This window comes from Barbatula barbatula (assembly GCF_947034865.1).
Source record: "Barbatula barbatula genome assembly, chromosome: 15".
NCBI classification, from domain to species: Eukaryota; Metazoa; Chordata; class Actinopteri; order Cypriniformes; family Nemacheilidae; genus Barbatula; species Barbatula barbatula.
In genome coordinates, this window is record NC_136778.1 from 21,549,409 (window position 1) to 21,562,623 (window position 13,215).

General features: G+C 40.9%; 2 protein-coding genes across 2 annotated transcripts in view; one reads left to right on the top strand and one right to left on the bottom strand.

Annotated features, from left to right (window-relative positions):
• Positions 1–9,289, bottom strand: kcnk3a (potassium channel, subfamily K, member 3a; the record flags this gene model as incomplete). The annotated part of the gene is made up of 2 exons (XM_079475321.1): positions 7,907–9,289; positions 1–881 (listed from the first exon to the last, which is right to left on the bottom strand). The coding sequence occupies exons 1-2, from the start codon at positions 8,187–8,189 to the stop codon at positions 1–3; spliced, it is 1,164 nt and encodes a 387-aa protein (XP_079331447.1). The 5' UTR covers positions 8,190–9,289.
• The window catches only part of enpp1 (ectonucleotide pyrophosphatase/phosphodiesterase 1), a 26,487-nt gene continuing 22,415 nt past the window's right edge, over positions 9,144–13,215 (top strand). Inside the window, exons 1-3 of the mRNA XM_079475311.1 lie at positions 9,144–9,501; positions 11,587–11,659; positions 11,757–11,882. Coding sequence (XP_079331437.1) covers positions 9,373–9,501; positions 11,587–11,659; positions 11,757–11,882 — 328 coding nt within the window. The 5' untranslated portion in view covers positions 9,144–9,372. The remainder of the gene's footprint in view (positions 9,502–11,586; positions 11,660–11,756; positions 11,883–13,215) is intronic.

The window sequence follows — 13,215 nt, forward strand, 5'->3', positions numbered from 1 at the left end:
CTAGATGGAGCTGCGGCGTTTGGATAGTCTTTGGTAATGCGCCGGGCTCAGCAGGCCAGTGTACACCGAACTGGCTGCGGAGTGCTCCTGCAAGGCACTGCAGACGCAGCCGTTGGAGTGAAGGGCGTCAGAGGTCTCGCTGTGCTCCATGTAGGTGTCCGAAGTGGACAGATCGTGAGAGATGATCATGGGAATCGAGTAGCGCATCTTCTCCTGACTTTTGTACCAGAGACAGGAGCACATGGATTGGAAATGCAGCACTTCGGCGTAGACGTTACACAACCCTTTGCCCGACCCTCCGGCCGCAGAAGAGGACGGCGGGTCGGCCATGCAGTGGTTGACCCCCGCACCGCTCGCCTGCCTGCTGCGGGACAGCAGGGTGCGCTGCTCGGCATCGCGCCGTTCGTCCTCTGCGTTCATGGTCATGAAGCGAAGCACCACCAGATTGAGGAAGGCGCCGATGACCGTGAGGCCGGTCAGGATGTACATGAAGCTGAAGGCTACGTACTGGGGGTTGTTCTGCAGTGCGTTATCCTTCTGCAGGGCCACATAGTCCCCGAATCCGATGGTGGTGAGCGTTATGAAGCAGTAATAGTACGCGTGAAAGAAGCTCCAGTCTTCGTAGCGGGAGAAAGCTGCTGCCCCCACGCACAGCGTGCTCATGCAGGATATCAAGCCAATGCACACCATGTTGGCCATGGAGACCTCGGCGTGTCGAAGGCCGAGAAACTTTTTGAGACGGTGCAGCAGGTACTTCACGAAGGTGTTGATGCGTTCGCCCAGGCTCTGGAACATCACAAGGGTGAGGGGGATCCCCAGGAGAGCGTAGAACATGCAGAACACTTTTCCACCGTCGGTGCTGGGGGCCGCGTGGCCATACCCTGCAAACAACAAAGCAGAGAGATTAGTTTAACGGTGACAGTCTAAAGCAACCACACAAAGATTTGGTGTCTTGCTTAAAGGTGCAGTGTGGAGACTTTAGGTGAGGTTGTGAATTGCAACCAAAGGCTCACCCTTCCCTTTCAGAGCACTACGGTGGCTGATACGGACAAAGATGTTGCCACGTTTTCCATTCTTTGTCGATGGAGATTTACGAAATGTGCTCTGGAGATCAGTTTGTCCGTTTAGGGCTACTGTAGAAACAACATGGAGAATTCCATGCAAGAGGACCCGCGGGATATGTAGATAGAAATAGCTCATTCTAAGCTAATAAAATATAAAGCTTCATTATGCAGGGTCTTTATACACATATGAAACATTTCTGTCAATAGATTCCTCTTTAATATCACACAAAGCACCTTTAAAAACACAAAAAAGAGAGAATGAATACGTGTCCACAAGCATGAAAGCCGAAAGCCAATTATTTGAAACGTTGAAACTTTGGACACGTACCATATTGAACGGATCAGCTCTCGTGACATCTGAACAAACAACCTGTCAGTTACAAGCACAGATCTGTAACATCAAGCTTTCACACATTTAACACTTTCAATTGCTCTTCTTACTGCCGGAGGAAACAGATTAGCTTACAAAATTAAAGCTTCCCTTTCGTTTCAAAGTCTAAAGCCCTTAGAGTAGGTAAAACAACTCTATTTGACTCTAATGTATGTTTTTTAATTTCACATAAAAGCAGCATTTTAGGATATGCCATAAGAACAGTGCTTGTGCCTATATAGATGTCAGCCCAATGTGGACGTCAATAAAGACTGGTGACAACAATAGAACACATACAGTAAGATTCGATTAAACAACAGTAATGAATAATAATAATAATAATAATATTGGTAATAATTAGAGATGCACCGATACTAAATTAGTCCACCGAAAGCGATAAACGATTATTCAGAGTGATATCTGCCGATTCTGAAGAATAAATTAATATTTCTTAACTTTCTGAATGCTAATAATTCATTTAATGATTTGAACATCAAACTGGTGATGTTTCTTAACATTTTGACCGATTAACACATCAACCGATACCGATTATTGGCCGATATATCGGTGCATCTCTTGTAAAAAATAATCAAATGTATGCTCTTTCAAGCTAAAATTTCAGTCATCTCTCAAGTCATTTGTTTCCAGCTAATAGTGACACCATTGTAGTTTTGCGTTCTTTCAAAAAGTGTGAATTTTCGAAACCTCACTGATAAAAACACATTTGTAAGTATATTTGCATTGCATCACAATCAAGTCCAGTTTATTTTTTTTAAAGAAGCAGTCATGAATTATTTCTTACAAACCATCACACAGGACTGATGTTTAGAGCTCATTTTCATGTTTCTGCTCTTCTTCATCCATTCAGCTTACATCACCCAAAATAACTCATCAAACTTATGGCTGATTGTGCTGCAGTCACAGCAAATCCATTCAGTAGTTCAACACACATTAGAAAGGGGCCAAGGATTAAATACTTAGAGGAGGTGTGTGTGTGTGTGTGTGTGTGTGTGTGCGCGCGCTCGCGTATGTGGTGCTGGGAGAAGTCATTGTGTGAAATAAAGGATTAAAGATATAACCCATATTGAGAAAAACATACAGATGGTTCAGCACGTTAATATCTATAGGTGAAATCTATAAAGCTTAGAGCGTGTGTGTGTTAAAGATCAAAGACAGATCTGGAAAACATCCACCTTTATTAGAATTACATCACTGTCAGCTCACCAGCCTTAAATCTAGGATTAATACAATTATAATCAGATTATTTAAGGGCACGTGTTAATCTTACAGGGCCTACCACAGATGTAACACCACACTGACTCGTATATGTATCAATATATAGACGGTTTCATCTTAACAACATGAACAAACGTTACTGCGGATGCGCACTTTTGCGAGCAAAACTGAACTTTCGGTACACATTCACGAGTGCCTGTAGATTATTCCTGATAGTACCGGTTTCTAAATTTATCTCTCCAATATTTTACATTTAGACTGCAATACCACTCTCAACCGCCAGATGTCAATGCACCATACGGTTTCTTTAAACGCCTCAAGACTACAGGACCCGTTCAACAAATTGTTTATTAAATAAAATGAACATACAACAATATTCAACAAATCGTTTATTTGATACAATATTATACAGTAAAATAATAATACAAATATGAACATAAATTAAATAATATATAAATAGTTATATTATTAGACACTAGCCAAACACACACCAGAAGTTAACTGGGGTCAGGCGTGCGCACGTCCGATGAAACGGTCTATTCAGAATGATGTAGGCCGCTTCTCAATTCCAATAATGCAAAGAACGGAATTGTGTTCTGGTCGAGACCGGTCTTGCAATGAATCGCATGAAGAAACTTGTATGAACGCGTTGCAGTGACTTCTGGGAAATCAAGCGGATTCCGTAGGCACGCAAGGTTGCATACGATGCATCCTTGATATCGAGAACACATCCGGTTACTTTCACGTTTTCTCTGTTCTTGAGTATTGGAACGGACTTTGATGGTTATTGATGATGTACACTAGGACACAAGACTAAACATATTGAGAAACGGCTGTGTCTTAATGTGTGTGTGTGTGTGTGTGTGTGTGTGTGTGCGTGCACGTGCTGAGCAGCTATGTTTAGGATGTGTAACTCTAGCAGCGTTTGAGGGCTTGACATACTCTGGTCAGATGTCCCGCTGCTGTCACTTTTAATCTTTCACATCTTCTTGAAAAAAGCGAGGAAGCCAAAGCAGAGTTGTGTGGTTATATAATGCTGTTTGTGTTTCTCTTTTACATAAGACTTCATTTGGTTTCTTGATTATAAATGTCTGACTCCCTTCTGTGAAATACAATCGAAGCATTTCCGATATATATTCCATCATTAGCGCAAATGCTTTTTGTTTCCTTGAATAGAATGCAAATGCATTCATTACAATCAACAGTATAACCACAACAGTGAAGAGTTGCTGTTGAAATAAAGGTATATACTGTAGTTTTACAGAATTTTACAGTATATGTTTGAAATGCTGTAAAAATGTTACATTACAGTTGGGTGTAAAATAAGAAATGCATGAAATAGAAGAAAAACATGTCACTTTACGTTACAAAAATGTATTTACAATTTTCTCCCAGCTGCCATATTACCGTGTTTTTACAGTTTTTTTACAGTGAACTGAACCTACAGTATGCATGTGCGCAATATTCATCTAATGATGTCATTTATACCTGTAAAATATTTTTTCCTTTAAATAGTTGAGAATTTGTGAATCGAATAGATAAACTTGTTTTAAATGATCTGTATGGTATTAGTAATAGTGCCGTAAAGGAGTAACAGAAGTGTATCACTGAATGTTAAAATGCTGATGTCTGTGCAAGGACATCAATGATGTCACTATGGATTAAAATGTATCTACGCACACAAGCATCTCACACCAGAGAACAGAGCCATCCAAACACACACATCATAAGACCCGCTCACTTTAAACATCTGTTAATCCTCCAGCAGGAGTCCAGCTGGCTGGTGATGCGTGAAGCATCCATACTTTATTTCTTTACACTCAAGTACCCTTTCACTGACACCAGATCAGTCAGATTTACATCAGACAAACTTCCCGGACGTCACAATTCTTTTTGTTGGTTATATAACAATTACGACAAATGCATCCTTGATGTGCGGTAACACGTTTAGCCATTTCACAGTAAGAAGAAAGATAGGAGTTCTGAAACTTTTGATCTTTTGACTCGGGTCTCCTTTGTGTCCAAAGATCGAGGAAAACTGGATTTCTCAACCCTCCGTGATAACGGAATAATAAAGCGTCTTTTTATTTCTATAAAAGTGAGCAATAGGAAACCTTGAGATCTTCTTATGAGATTTTGTACTCGGATACCAAAATCAGGCCGAGATGCTAAAAGTCCAAACAATCCGAACTATGATATTATGACATGACATTTTGTTTAAGCTCCAGACCGTATGTCAACATTTAACTAATTTTCTGTCTATTTTTATATATCCTAAGGAATCTTATGAGAAACCTCTGAAACGCAGTTGAAAAGTAAACGAAACGTGACGGGAACTCCAAAGAGTTCCTTGAAATAACCCGAAGTGAACTTCAATGACAGAGGAACCTCGGCGCAATAAAAATTTCCTTTGGGAAAATACAGCTACATATATCATTGGTTTACAGGGCAGAGTATTTTTAAACTTGTGGGCCAATGTGCGAGCATACAAGTGCCTACTTTTATGGGATTCGATTGTGAGTTGAAAATATATTTCCGAGAGCAGAAAACACACACGAGAAGATATTCATGAGAGGCATCAACTGAATGTTTGTGAATACAGCACAAAGAACATGTTTTAGGTATACAACTTCACTTAGCCCTTTATGTACAGTACTGATGCCGTGCAGGTGGCTGGTGTTTTGTAAATAGACTTTGGGTGGCATATAACAGCCGTATTTATAGAAAAAAAGCTGGACTGGTCTATAACACATACGATACATAACAAATAACAAACCCCGTCAGTGTTTAGTGTAAATAAAAAAGTCCCTCCATTGTCCCTTTGAGCCGGGCCGCCAGAGCTGCCAGGCTGACCGACAGATCGTCTATGTGAAAAATGTCCCCAAATGTATAAAGTGCAAAAAGCCAAAGATTCCGACTGATTTATGACCTGCTGCTCTGCTGGCCAGGAGGGTATTTATTTGTTCAGATCACATTCTTTCCATCCAAAACACTCCTTCCCTGCAGAGGAGGGCAAGAGAGACGCTCGTGTCCCGCTGTACTGTCGCTGGACCCTGCAACTCGATTGATCCCACGACTCAACTCATCAACATCTTTCAAACTCAACGTTCAGAAACCACAGACGGTGTGGGGAAGGGAACAAAAAAAAGAAATTGTTTGTAACATTGTGAAAATGCCCATTCCAAATCAGTGTTAAATGATTTTTGCTTAGCCAAGGGTGTAAATGAAAGAGAGATGAAATCTTTTGAATGAGATTAAACGGAGAGCAAATGCAAACTTCATTTTTGTCTCGTATATTTCTCCTGAGATGTCACCAATATTCTTAAAGATCTCAATATGAACTCCAACAGTTCTCAACAAATTGACCCAATCCAGATTATTTTACCTCTACAATCTACATTCATTTTACACCTCCAGACTCTTCATGTGTTTGAACCAGTGCTGAATGTCTGTGTTTATAGAATATACGTGTGGGGTGCATATTTATTTGTATATATATATAAAACAAACATTAATATTAACATAAACACGTAGCTTCATAACATATAATGTTTCTATTAATATATGATTTACATGATATACAACTATAGATGAATATTACTTATATTTCTTAAATATGGACATGTCTGTTTGTGTATTTATATATGAATATACCCACCAAACACACACACATATCGTATATTATATTGTGGCGAGCAGGGCGGGACGAGAGCCACGAGGGAACGGTGCGAGGCCGGTGATGCGAGTGATAACGAGCACCGGTCTTGCATCTCTCACGGAGGAGCTCCGGGAGCACAAGAGAGGAGCGACAACAGGGAAGGGCGAGAGAGGACCAGGCCTGGACTTCACCGCCGGTTCGCTCCTCCTTCCTTCCTTTTATCGAACCTTGCTACATATATAAACACAAGTATTCAAATCGATTCATCGCGATTAATCAGTTTGTTAGCGCTACTTTGAACTATTTTATTTCTCCAAAGCAACTTTGAGACTTGATACTTAAATGAAACACGACGGAGACCAACCTCTCAGCTTGCCAACCGGCTGGCCACCGTGCAGTTGGCAGCAAGCATGTAACCAAATATCATAACCGCGGGGAGGGACAGATAAGGACCCACATCAAACACTATTCAGAATATCGCAGGACCTCGCCCGCTTTTTAGTGGTTACGGGTGACAGTACAAAACTGTGGGCTCAGAATTCTGATCCTAAATGTCCACTAGACTAATAGACAGGTTAGCTCAGGTTATAGTGGATTAACTGATACCACAGACTGCAGATAGTAAACAGTGCCTTGTTTACAGAGTGCCCTGCATTGACAATAAGGCGCTGGCAAGCCTGGTTGCTCTACTGATGATTAGATTACTCATGCCAAGTGTGCACAGTAACCTGATCTCTAGGCGGCACATGAAACAGAGCATACATGATCATGGACATATTGCATGCATTGAGCTGTGTGAACTAGTTTACCGCACATGACATCACGAATCAAGTTTTGGTTAACATAGTAAAGTTTTTTGGGTTTTTTTGCAGTTTTTTTAATGTTTTGTGTAGCTAATAGATCAAACAGTATACTACATGCACCTCATATAAAAATGTGTATATTTTATATTTGTATAAAATGTGGATAAAGTATAAAAATTCACGCTGCGAGACACTGCTGTCACGGTTTGGCATGTCACATCAACTACCCATTGACCCTTGCCAAGACGCACACACACACACTCACAGAGAGAGACATCACTGAACATGGTCCGTCAGTTTTCTGATTAATGAAAGGAGCTTGTACGCATCCTAGTCATGTTGACTTCTAGGTGATCTTAAGGAGCTGTCCGGTGTCACATATACACACTACAGACACAATACTCAACATTTCTAGTAAATTAAAGACCTCCTCAGCAGTATAAACGCCTCAAGGAAGCAAAATGATTTTATGGAGGAAGTGTTCCCAAGACATCCTTGTGTGTTGTTTCACATACATCATGTACAAGCTTTGTCAAACGAATTAGTATTTAAAAAGCGTGGTTCAATATATTTTAAAACTTCATTTTTTGAATCATTATGGCACATGCCGGTATAGTATCGAAAACCAAAAAAGCGACGTCGTTGCCATTCAGTGCCACGGGATTCCCGACATCTAATCATACTTGACGCACGTTTGGTTCGTTATTAAAGAAACGAACATCCCTAAAAAGTTTGTCCTGTCACACGCAGGCAGCACATCGAGCATCCGTCCTACCTATGGTGGTGATGACGGTGATGGCGAAGTAAAAGGATCCCGCGAATCTCCACTGGACCCCAGCCTTGTGCGGCTTGAGCTGGAGCACGACCCTCTCCAGCTCGTCAAAATGCGCTCTGCTCAGATTGTACTTGTCCATCAGCTCCTGTTTGCTGTCGTCCAGGATCTTCTTCTGGGTGGTCTCCATCGTCGACTCCAAAGCGTCAAAAACGGCCGCCCCGACGAGCAGATACGTGAATGTGCATATGATCAACACCAGGGTCCTGATGTTTTGTCTCTTCATGATCAGAGCGAACGAAACGAGCGGCAAACTTTGAGGACTGATGGAGATGAAGGTGCACCGATCTGTTTCATAGCGACGGACAGACAGCGACGAGGACCTTCAGCACCACGGGTGGACATGTGCCTATTGAGTCAACGCATCGCGTTCTTCTTTCATGTCTATAGCCTCCCATCGGCAACGCACGGTTCGGTTATACAACATGTCTCATTATTCAAACCACTTTTCGCTGTTGGGTGGACTTTGTGCCGTATTATAAAAAAATGACATGGCTTTAGAAAGTCCGATCAATAATTGAGTTTCATGTGATGAGCTCTCTTTCTATTGTTCTTTCAAACGGCATGTCTTTCTGCAGGATGCTCTGAGCCAAACTAAATGAATTAGTAACGTGATACTGTCAGCTCAGGTCATCGCTGTCCAGATATCAGACCACCGAAATCCCATAATAGTATGCGAAAGAAGTGACACGTGTGAATGCACCAACCACCGTCACCATGTGATGCGACTCTTTTTAATTCCCTTGTTTTAGTGATTCCGTGACGTCATCACATCCTCAGGGGATGGATTGCATTTTATAAGTTGATTTGTCGACGCATGTCGTTATGTGGTCAACGGCCACCTGTAAGATACCTACGGGCCGATTTCAGCACGGACTCACCTGCGCTCTTTAGCCGCACGAGCGGCGACTGTCCACGAGAGGGCGCGCTCGGACAATCCCCGTCCACTCTCGGCAGGTTCAATCTTTCGATATTAAGCTACACCGTGCAATATTTCTCACGGTTTTGATTTGTTTGTTTGACGTGCAGTAGAACAAACAAAGGCTTAAACCGTGGCGTGCTTTTATTTGCGTGTTGCCCAAAGCGTTTATCTGTCATTTAAATCCCACCTGTAAATATTAGCACATTGCGTTATCCCCATGTTTGATCCTTTTAGTTTACTATCTGTATCCTCGCGCCGGGGCTTTAAACGAGGGCTGTTATAAATCACAGAAGCGTTACATACACGTGACATCCCCTTCAAAACAAAAACACGCAACGACGGACACGGACACGCTGCGATGATCGTCCGCGTAACGCGTAAGAGCCGCGCGCTTCCCCTCTCGGGTTACTGTGGGCAGCTGGGCGGTACCTCAACAACACGAGCTCAGGAAGAGAGTTTGAAATGAACACAGATCCAGAGATCAGTCATGGATCCGGTTAAAGGAGATGAACGCATGAGCGAGCACGCAGCGAACCTTCTGGGATCTGGACAGGAGTCCAACCGGACGCGTCAAAGCTCCACGAGAATGTCAAGATACGCGAAAATCCTCGTCGGGGTAAGAAATCCCCGCGTGTCCTCCCGACACTACTGTGGGTTATGTAAGCAACTACCGGACGGCGCTAACTTTACTTTCTTTAAAATTGCATTTTGTTTATGTAGGCTATTAGGTGGGAGTATGTGTATATGTCTCTCCCATATATATATATATATATGAGCAGTCCGGTATTTATTTAGTTGTCAATTATTTGCAATGCTATGCATTAAATGTCAAAGCTTTGTGAAATGGGGTTTAAATGACAAACGTTTTGTAGGTTGAAAGGTTAATGAATGGGAAGTAGACCTTTCTCAGAGCAGAGATAATCTGACTGTACATGAGAAAATGTTTAACCACATTTAAGGCCAAAGGCCACATTAATCATTATCTGTTGTTCAGTCTGTATCAATGTGTTTTGGGGGTATAACACACCAAATAATCGGATAAATACCTGAACGTAGGGCTGCTCGATTATGACACAAATCATAGTCGCGATTATATCGGCCAATATTAAGATCGCGATTACGCGATTACTCATTAACCCTTAAAACAACATAGAAAATTGAAAATTGGCTTTTAAACTCTGAATTTAACTGAAAGATAAATGTTTAGAAATAGCACTGCCGAACTAATGTAAAGGAAAGGGTTGCGCTGTGGATTTATGCTACAAGAAAAGAGAGGATCCTTGCAATATGGAATGTGGCACAATAATCGTTTACTTCGATTCTTTGTTTTTGTAATTGATGAAGGCCAAAATTGATGATTACGAAAATCAATTTCTAACATCCAATGGCATTCACACTGGCCTTAATGCATGCTCTGTGATGTACTAAGTACTTAAAAGCAATACTTGAGTAAAAGTACAAATATCTTGCCAGAAATGTACTTGGTAGACGTGAAAGAAACCTTTTAGAATATGACTTGAGTAAAAGTCTTAAAGTAACAGATAAATACTTTACTTAAGTATCAAAAGTACGTTTTATATTAAATCTACTTAAGTGTTTAAAGTAAAGTTGAAACAAACGTAAAAAAAATGCATGAAGATAAAACATGGTGCTTACGAAATGTACAACCATCAAAATGCAAGTTAATAAACCACATGTTTACTTTAAAACGTATAACTTTATAACAGGATAGTTCCCTCCCACCCCCCAAGTCATTAGATCATTCATTGAAACCGAAAAATCTGCTGTTTATCTTTAAGAGCATTAAGAGCACCTTTTTGCACGTTGAGCTTTAACCAATGATTGGTTCAGCATTGTCTTGTCTATTTCAGTTCTCTTTCTATGCTTTTATTTTGAATCATCTTACATGCTTTGGGAAAATGTATACAGTTTGTTCAGGAGATGTAGTGGAGTAAACATATAAACGTCTGCAGAATCAAGTAAAGTACAGATACTCCCAAAAAAGTTTGTTACATTACAACACTGTGCGTCCTTTGGAAAGTTTTAACGCTTTAGAAGAAAGAGCTCTGTTGTGGTGGCGAGTTGGCAGATTCATCAAGGAGGAAGGTGGATGTTGTTTTTTAGGAGTTAATAACAGAAAACACTTGCTTGCCCAGCTAATAATATTTGGCTCCTACGGAATTTTGGGAAAACTAACAGGGAAGGTCATGTTAAGTTAATGCAGTCGTCCTGCCTCCGTTCTTTGTTAGTCAGAACAGACTGAGGTATTTAAATTGTTATCGGTGAAACATCTGTTTAACATCAAGGTGGGTAATTAAGCACACAACGGCCTTGACAGATGCTCAAAAACACTGAAAACATATCAACAAAATGGCGTTTTAAACTATGGATGCAAGGGAATGTTTTCCTCACAGTTTTATTTTTAACGTGTCGTGCAGGACATTTTTAAGTGCGTGTTTTTTGGGCTTTGAACCCATGACCTTGGTGTTATTAATACCACGCACGGCCAGTTGAGCTCCGCTGCTGTTTTGCGTACATCTGTCCAACAAACATATTTGTCGCACCGAATGGTTCTGAAGCTCAGTTGATGTTTCCACCAACACCACATTCAGTGATTGATTGTATTAAAACAATGATTCTTTCTTTACTGAATCTCATACAGTAGATGGATGTTCAGCTCTGTTGTTTTTCTTCTGTGCAGATCCTTCTGCTCTGCCTGCTGGCTTTAGTTCTCACAATCATATTAATACTGAAACTCCACTGCGTTGAGAAAGGTATCGACTCTTCATGTTTTTTATAATAAATCACAGGTCAGTACTCGAGATTCTGCAGCTGTTTCGTGCTTTATAATCATGTGTTTTTGACGGATAGTTAGTAGCTGTAAAGATCGCTGTGTGTCCAAAAGTCGTGATGCTAAAGCGGCGTGCCACTGCGACGCTACGTGTGTGAGTGAAGGCACCTGCTGTTTGGATTATGAGGAAGTTTGTGTGGAGCCAAGTAAGTGTCTCTCTGTTTCTATATCTCTTCTTATTCAGTCCATTACTCTCTCTCTCTCTCTCTCTCTCTCTCTCTCTCTCTCTCTCTCTCTCTCTCTCTCTCTCTCTCTCTCTCTGTCTCTCTATGTCTCAGTTGACACGCAATGCAGTGATTTTCAGCCTCTTATCTGATTGGCGGACATTGCCACCAAAGTGATGTTTACAAAATGCCACATTGATACGGTTTCAAAAAAGAACCAAGTTTTGATAAAATGTCTTACATTCGAATTCCTGCCGATCGCAACATCTGCACACATTTGTTTCTGTATTAGTATAAAATATATATTGTATATATAAGACTGCCTTGTCTTTCTCTATTCATTTTAAACTTGTTTTTTGTCCATTTGTATTCCATCAATTTATATCAAACTGTGGTTGGTCACATTACATCAGTCTTTTCCTTTCCAAGCGGGCGGTTCTCGGCCAAAATAAACTACAATATGTCCATTGTCAAGGTCTGGTTACGTAGGACTCAGAGAAAAACTTTTTAACAGTTTAACTTCAGCCAACCGTGTTTGTGAGTCCGGGCGAAAAAAGTTTATATAAAAAGCTTGTTTATACAGACGCTGGGCGTTTAACCTGGGCTGAACCGAAACGCCTGACTCTGCAAACACAACACAAGAATGTCTGTTTAACACCCACCTGTTAAAAATTCCCTCGGTCGAGTGGCTTTTTCCAACTTTGGCCTCCCAGACGTTTGGTTCCCCCGTATGTTTTAAATTGGCTTTCCAACTCGCTCACCAAATGTTCCTGCCCGTGGCGCCTGCTATGTGCACTGCATGTGTGGAATGGGATGGGATGGGTGGATTTCGCTTTCATATGGTGAATTGCAAATACAGGATCAGTGTCTTTCTGTCTTTCGAGACTCTTTTTCAGTCTCCTCTGTTCTTTCTCACGTGCATAAAACTGTATTAGCGGTTATACACACAAAAATACAAAGAGCTGCATACAGAATGTTTTTGTGGCTTTATTGTAAACTTTTGGTATGTTTGCTGTGTATTACCTTCATCTTTGTCCTAAAGATTCAGATTCATCAAGATGATTGCGGGCAGACGCTAGACCTCTGGATATAAATATTAATTATGTTTATTAGATCTGAGAGTTGCTTTAACAATCGTAAATGTTGCATGAATCTCTTTTGTGTCGTTTTAGTTTTACATTTATTATATGATTCATATTGTATGTACTTTAACACTTTTGACTGCATTTCTCTGTGAGCTTCCACGCTATGAACCATGCTATTGTGATCCCTTATAATGGACTGAAATATCTTCTTTTTGCGACTATATTTGAAT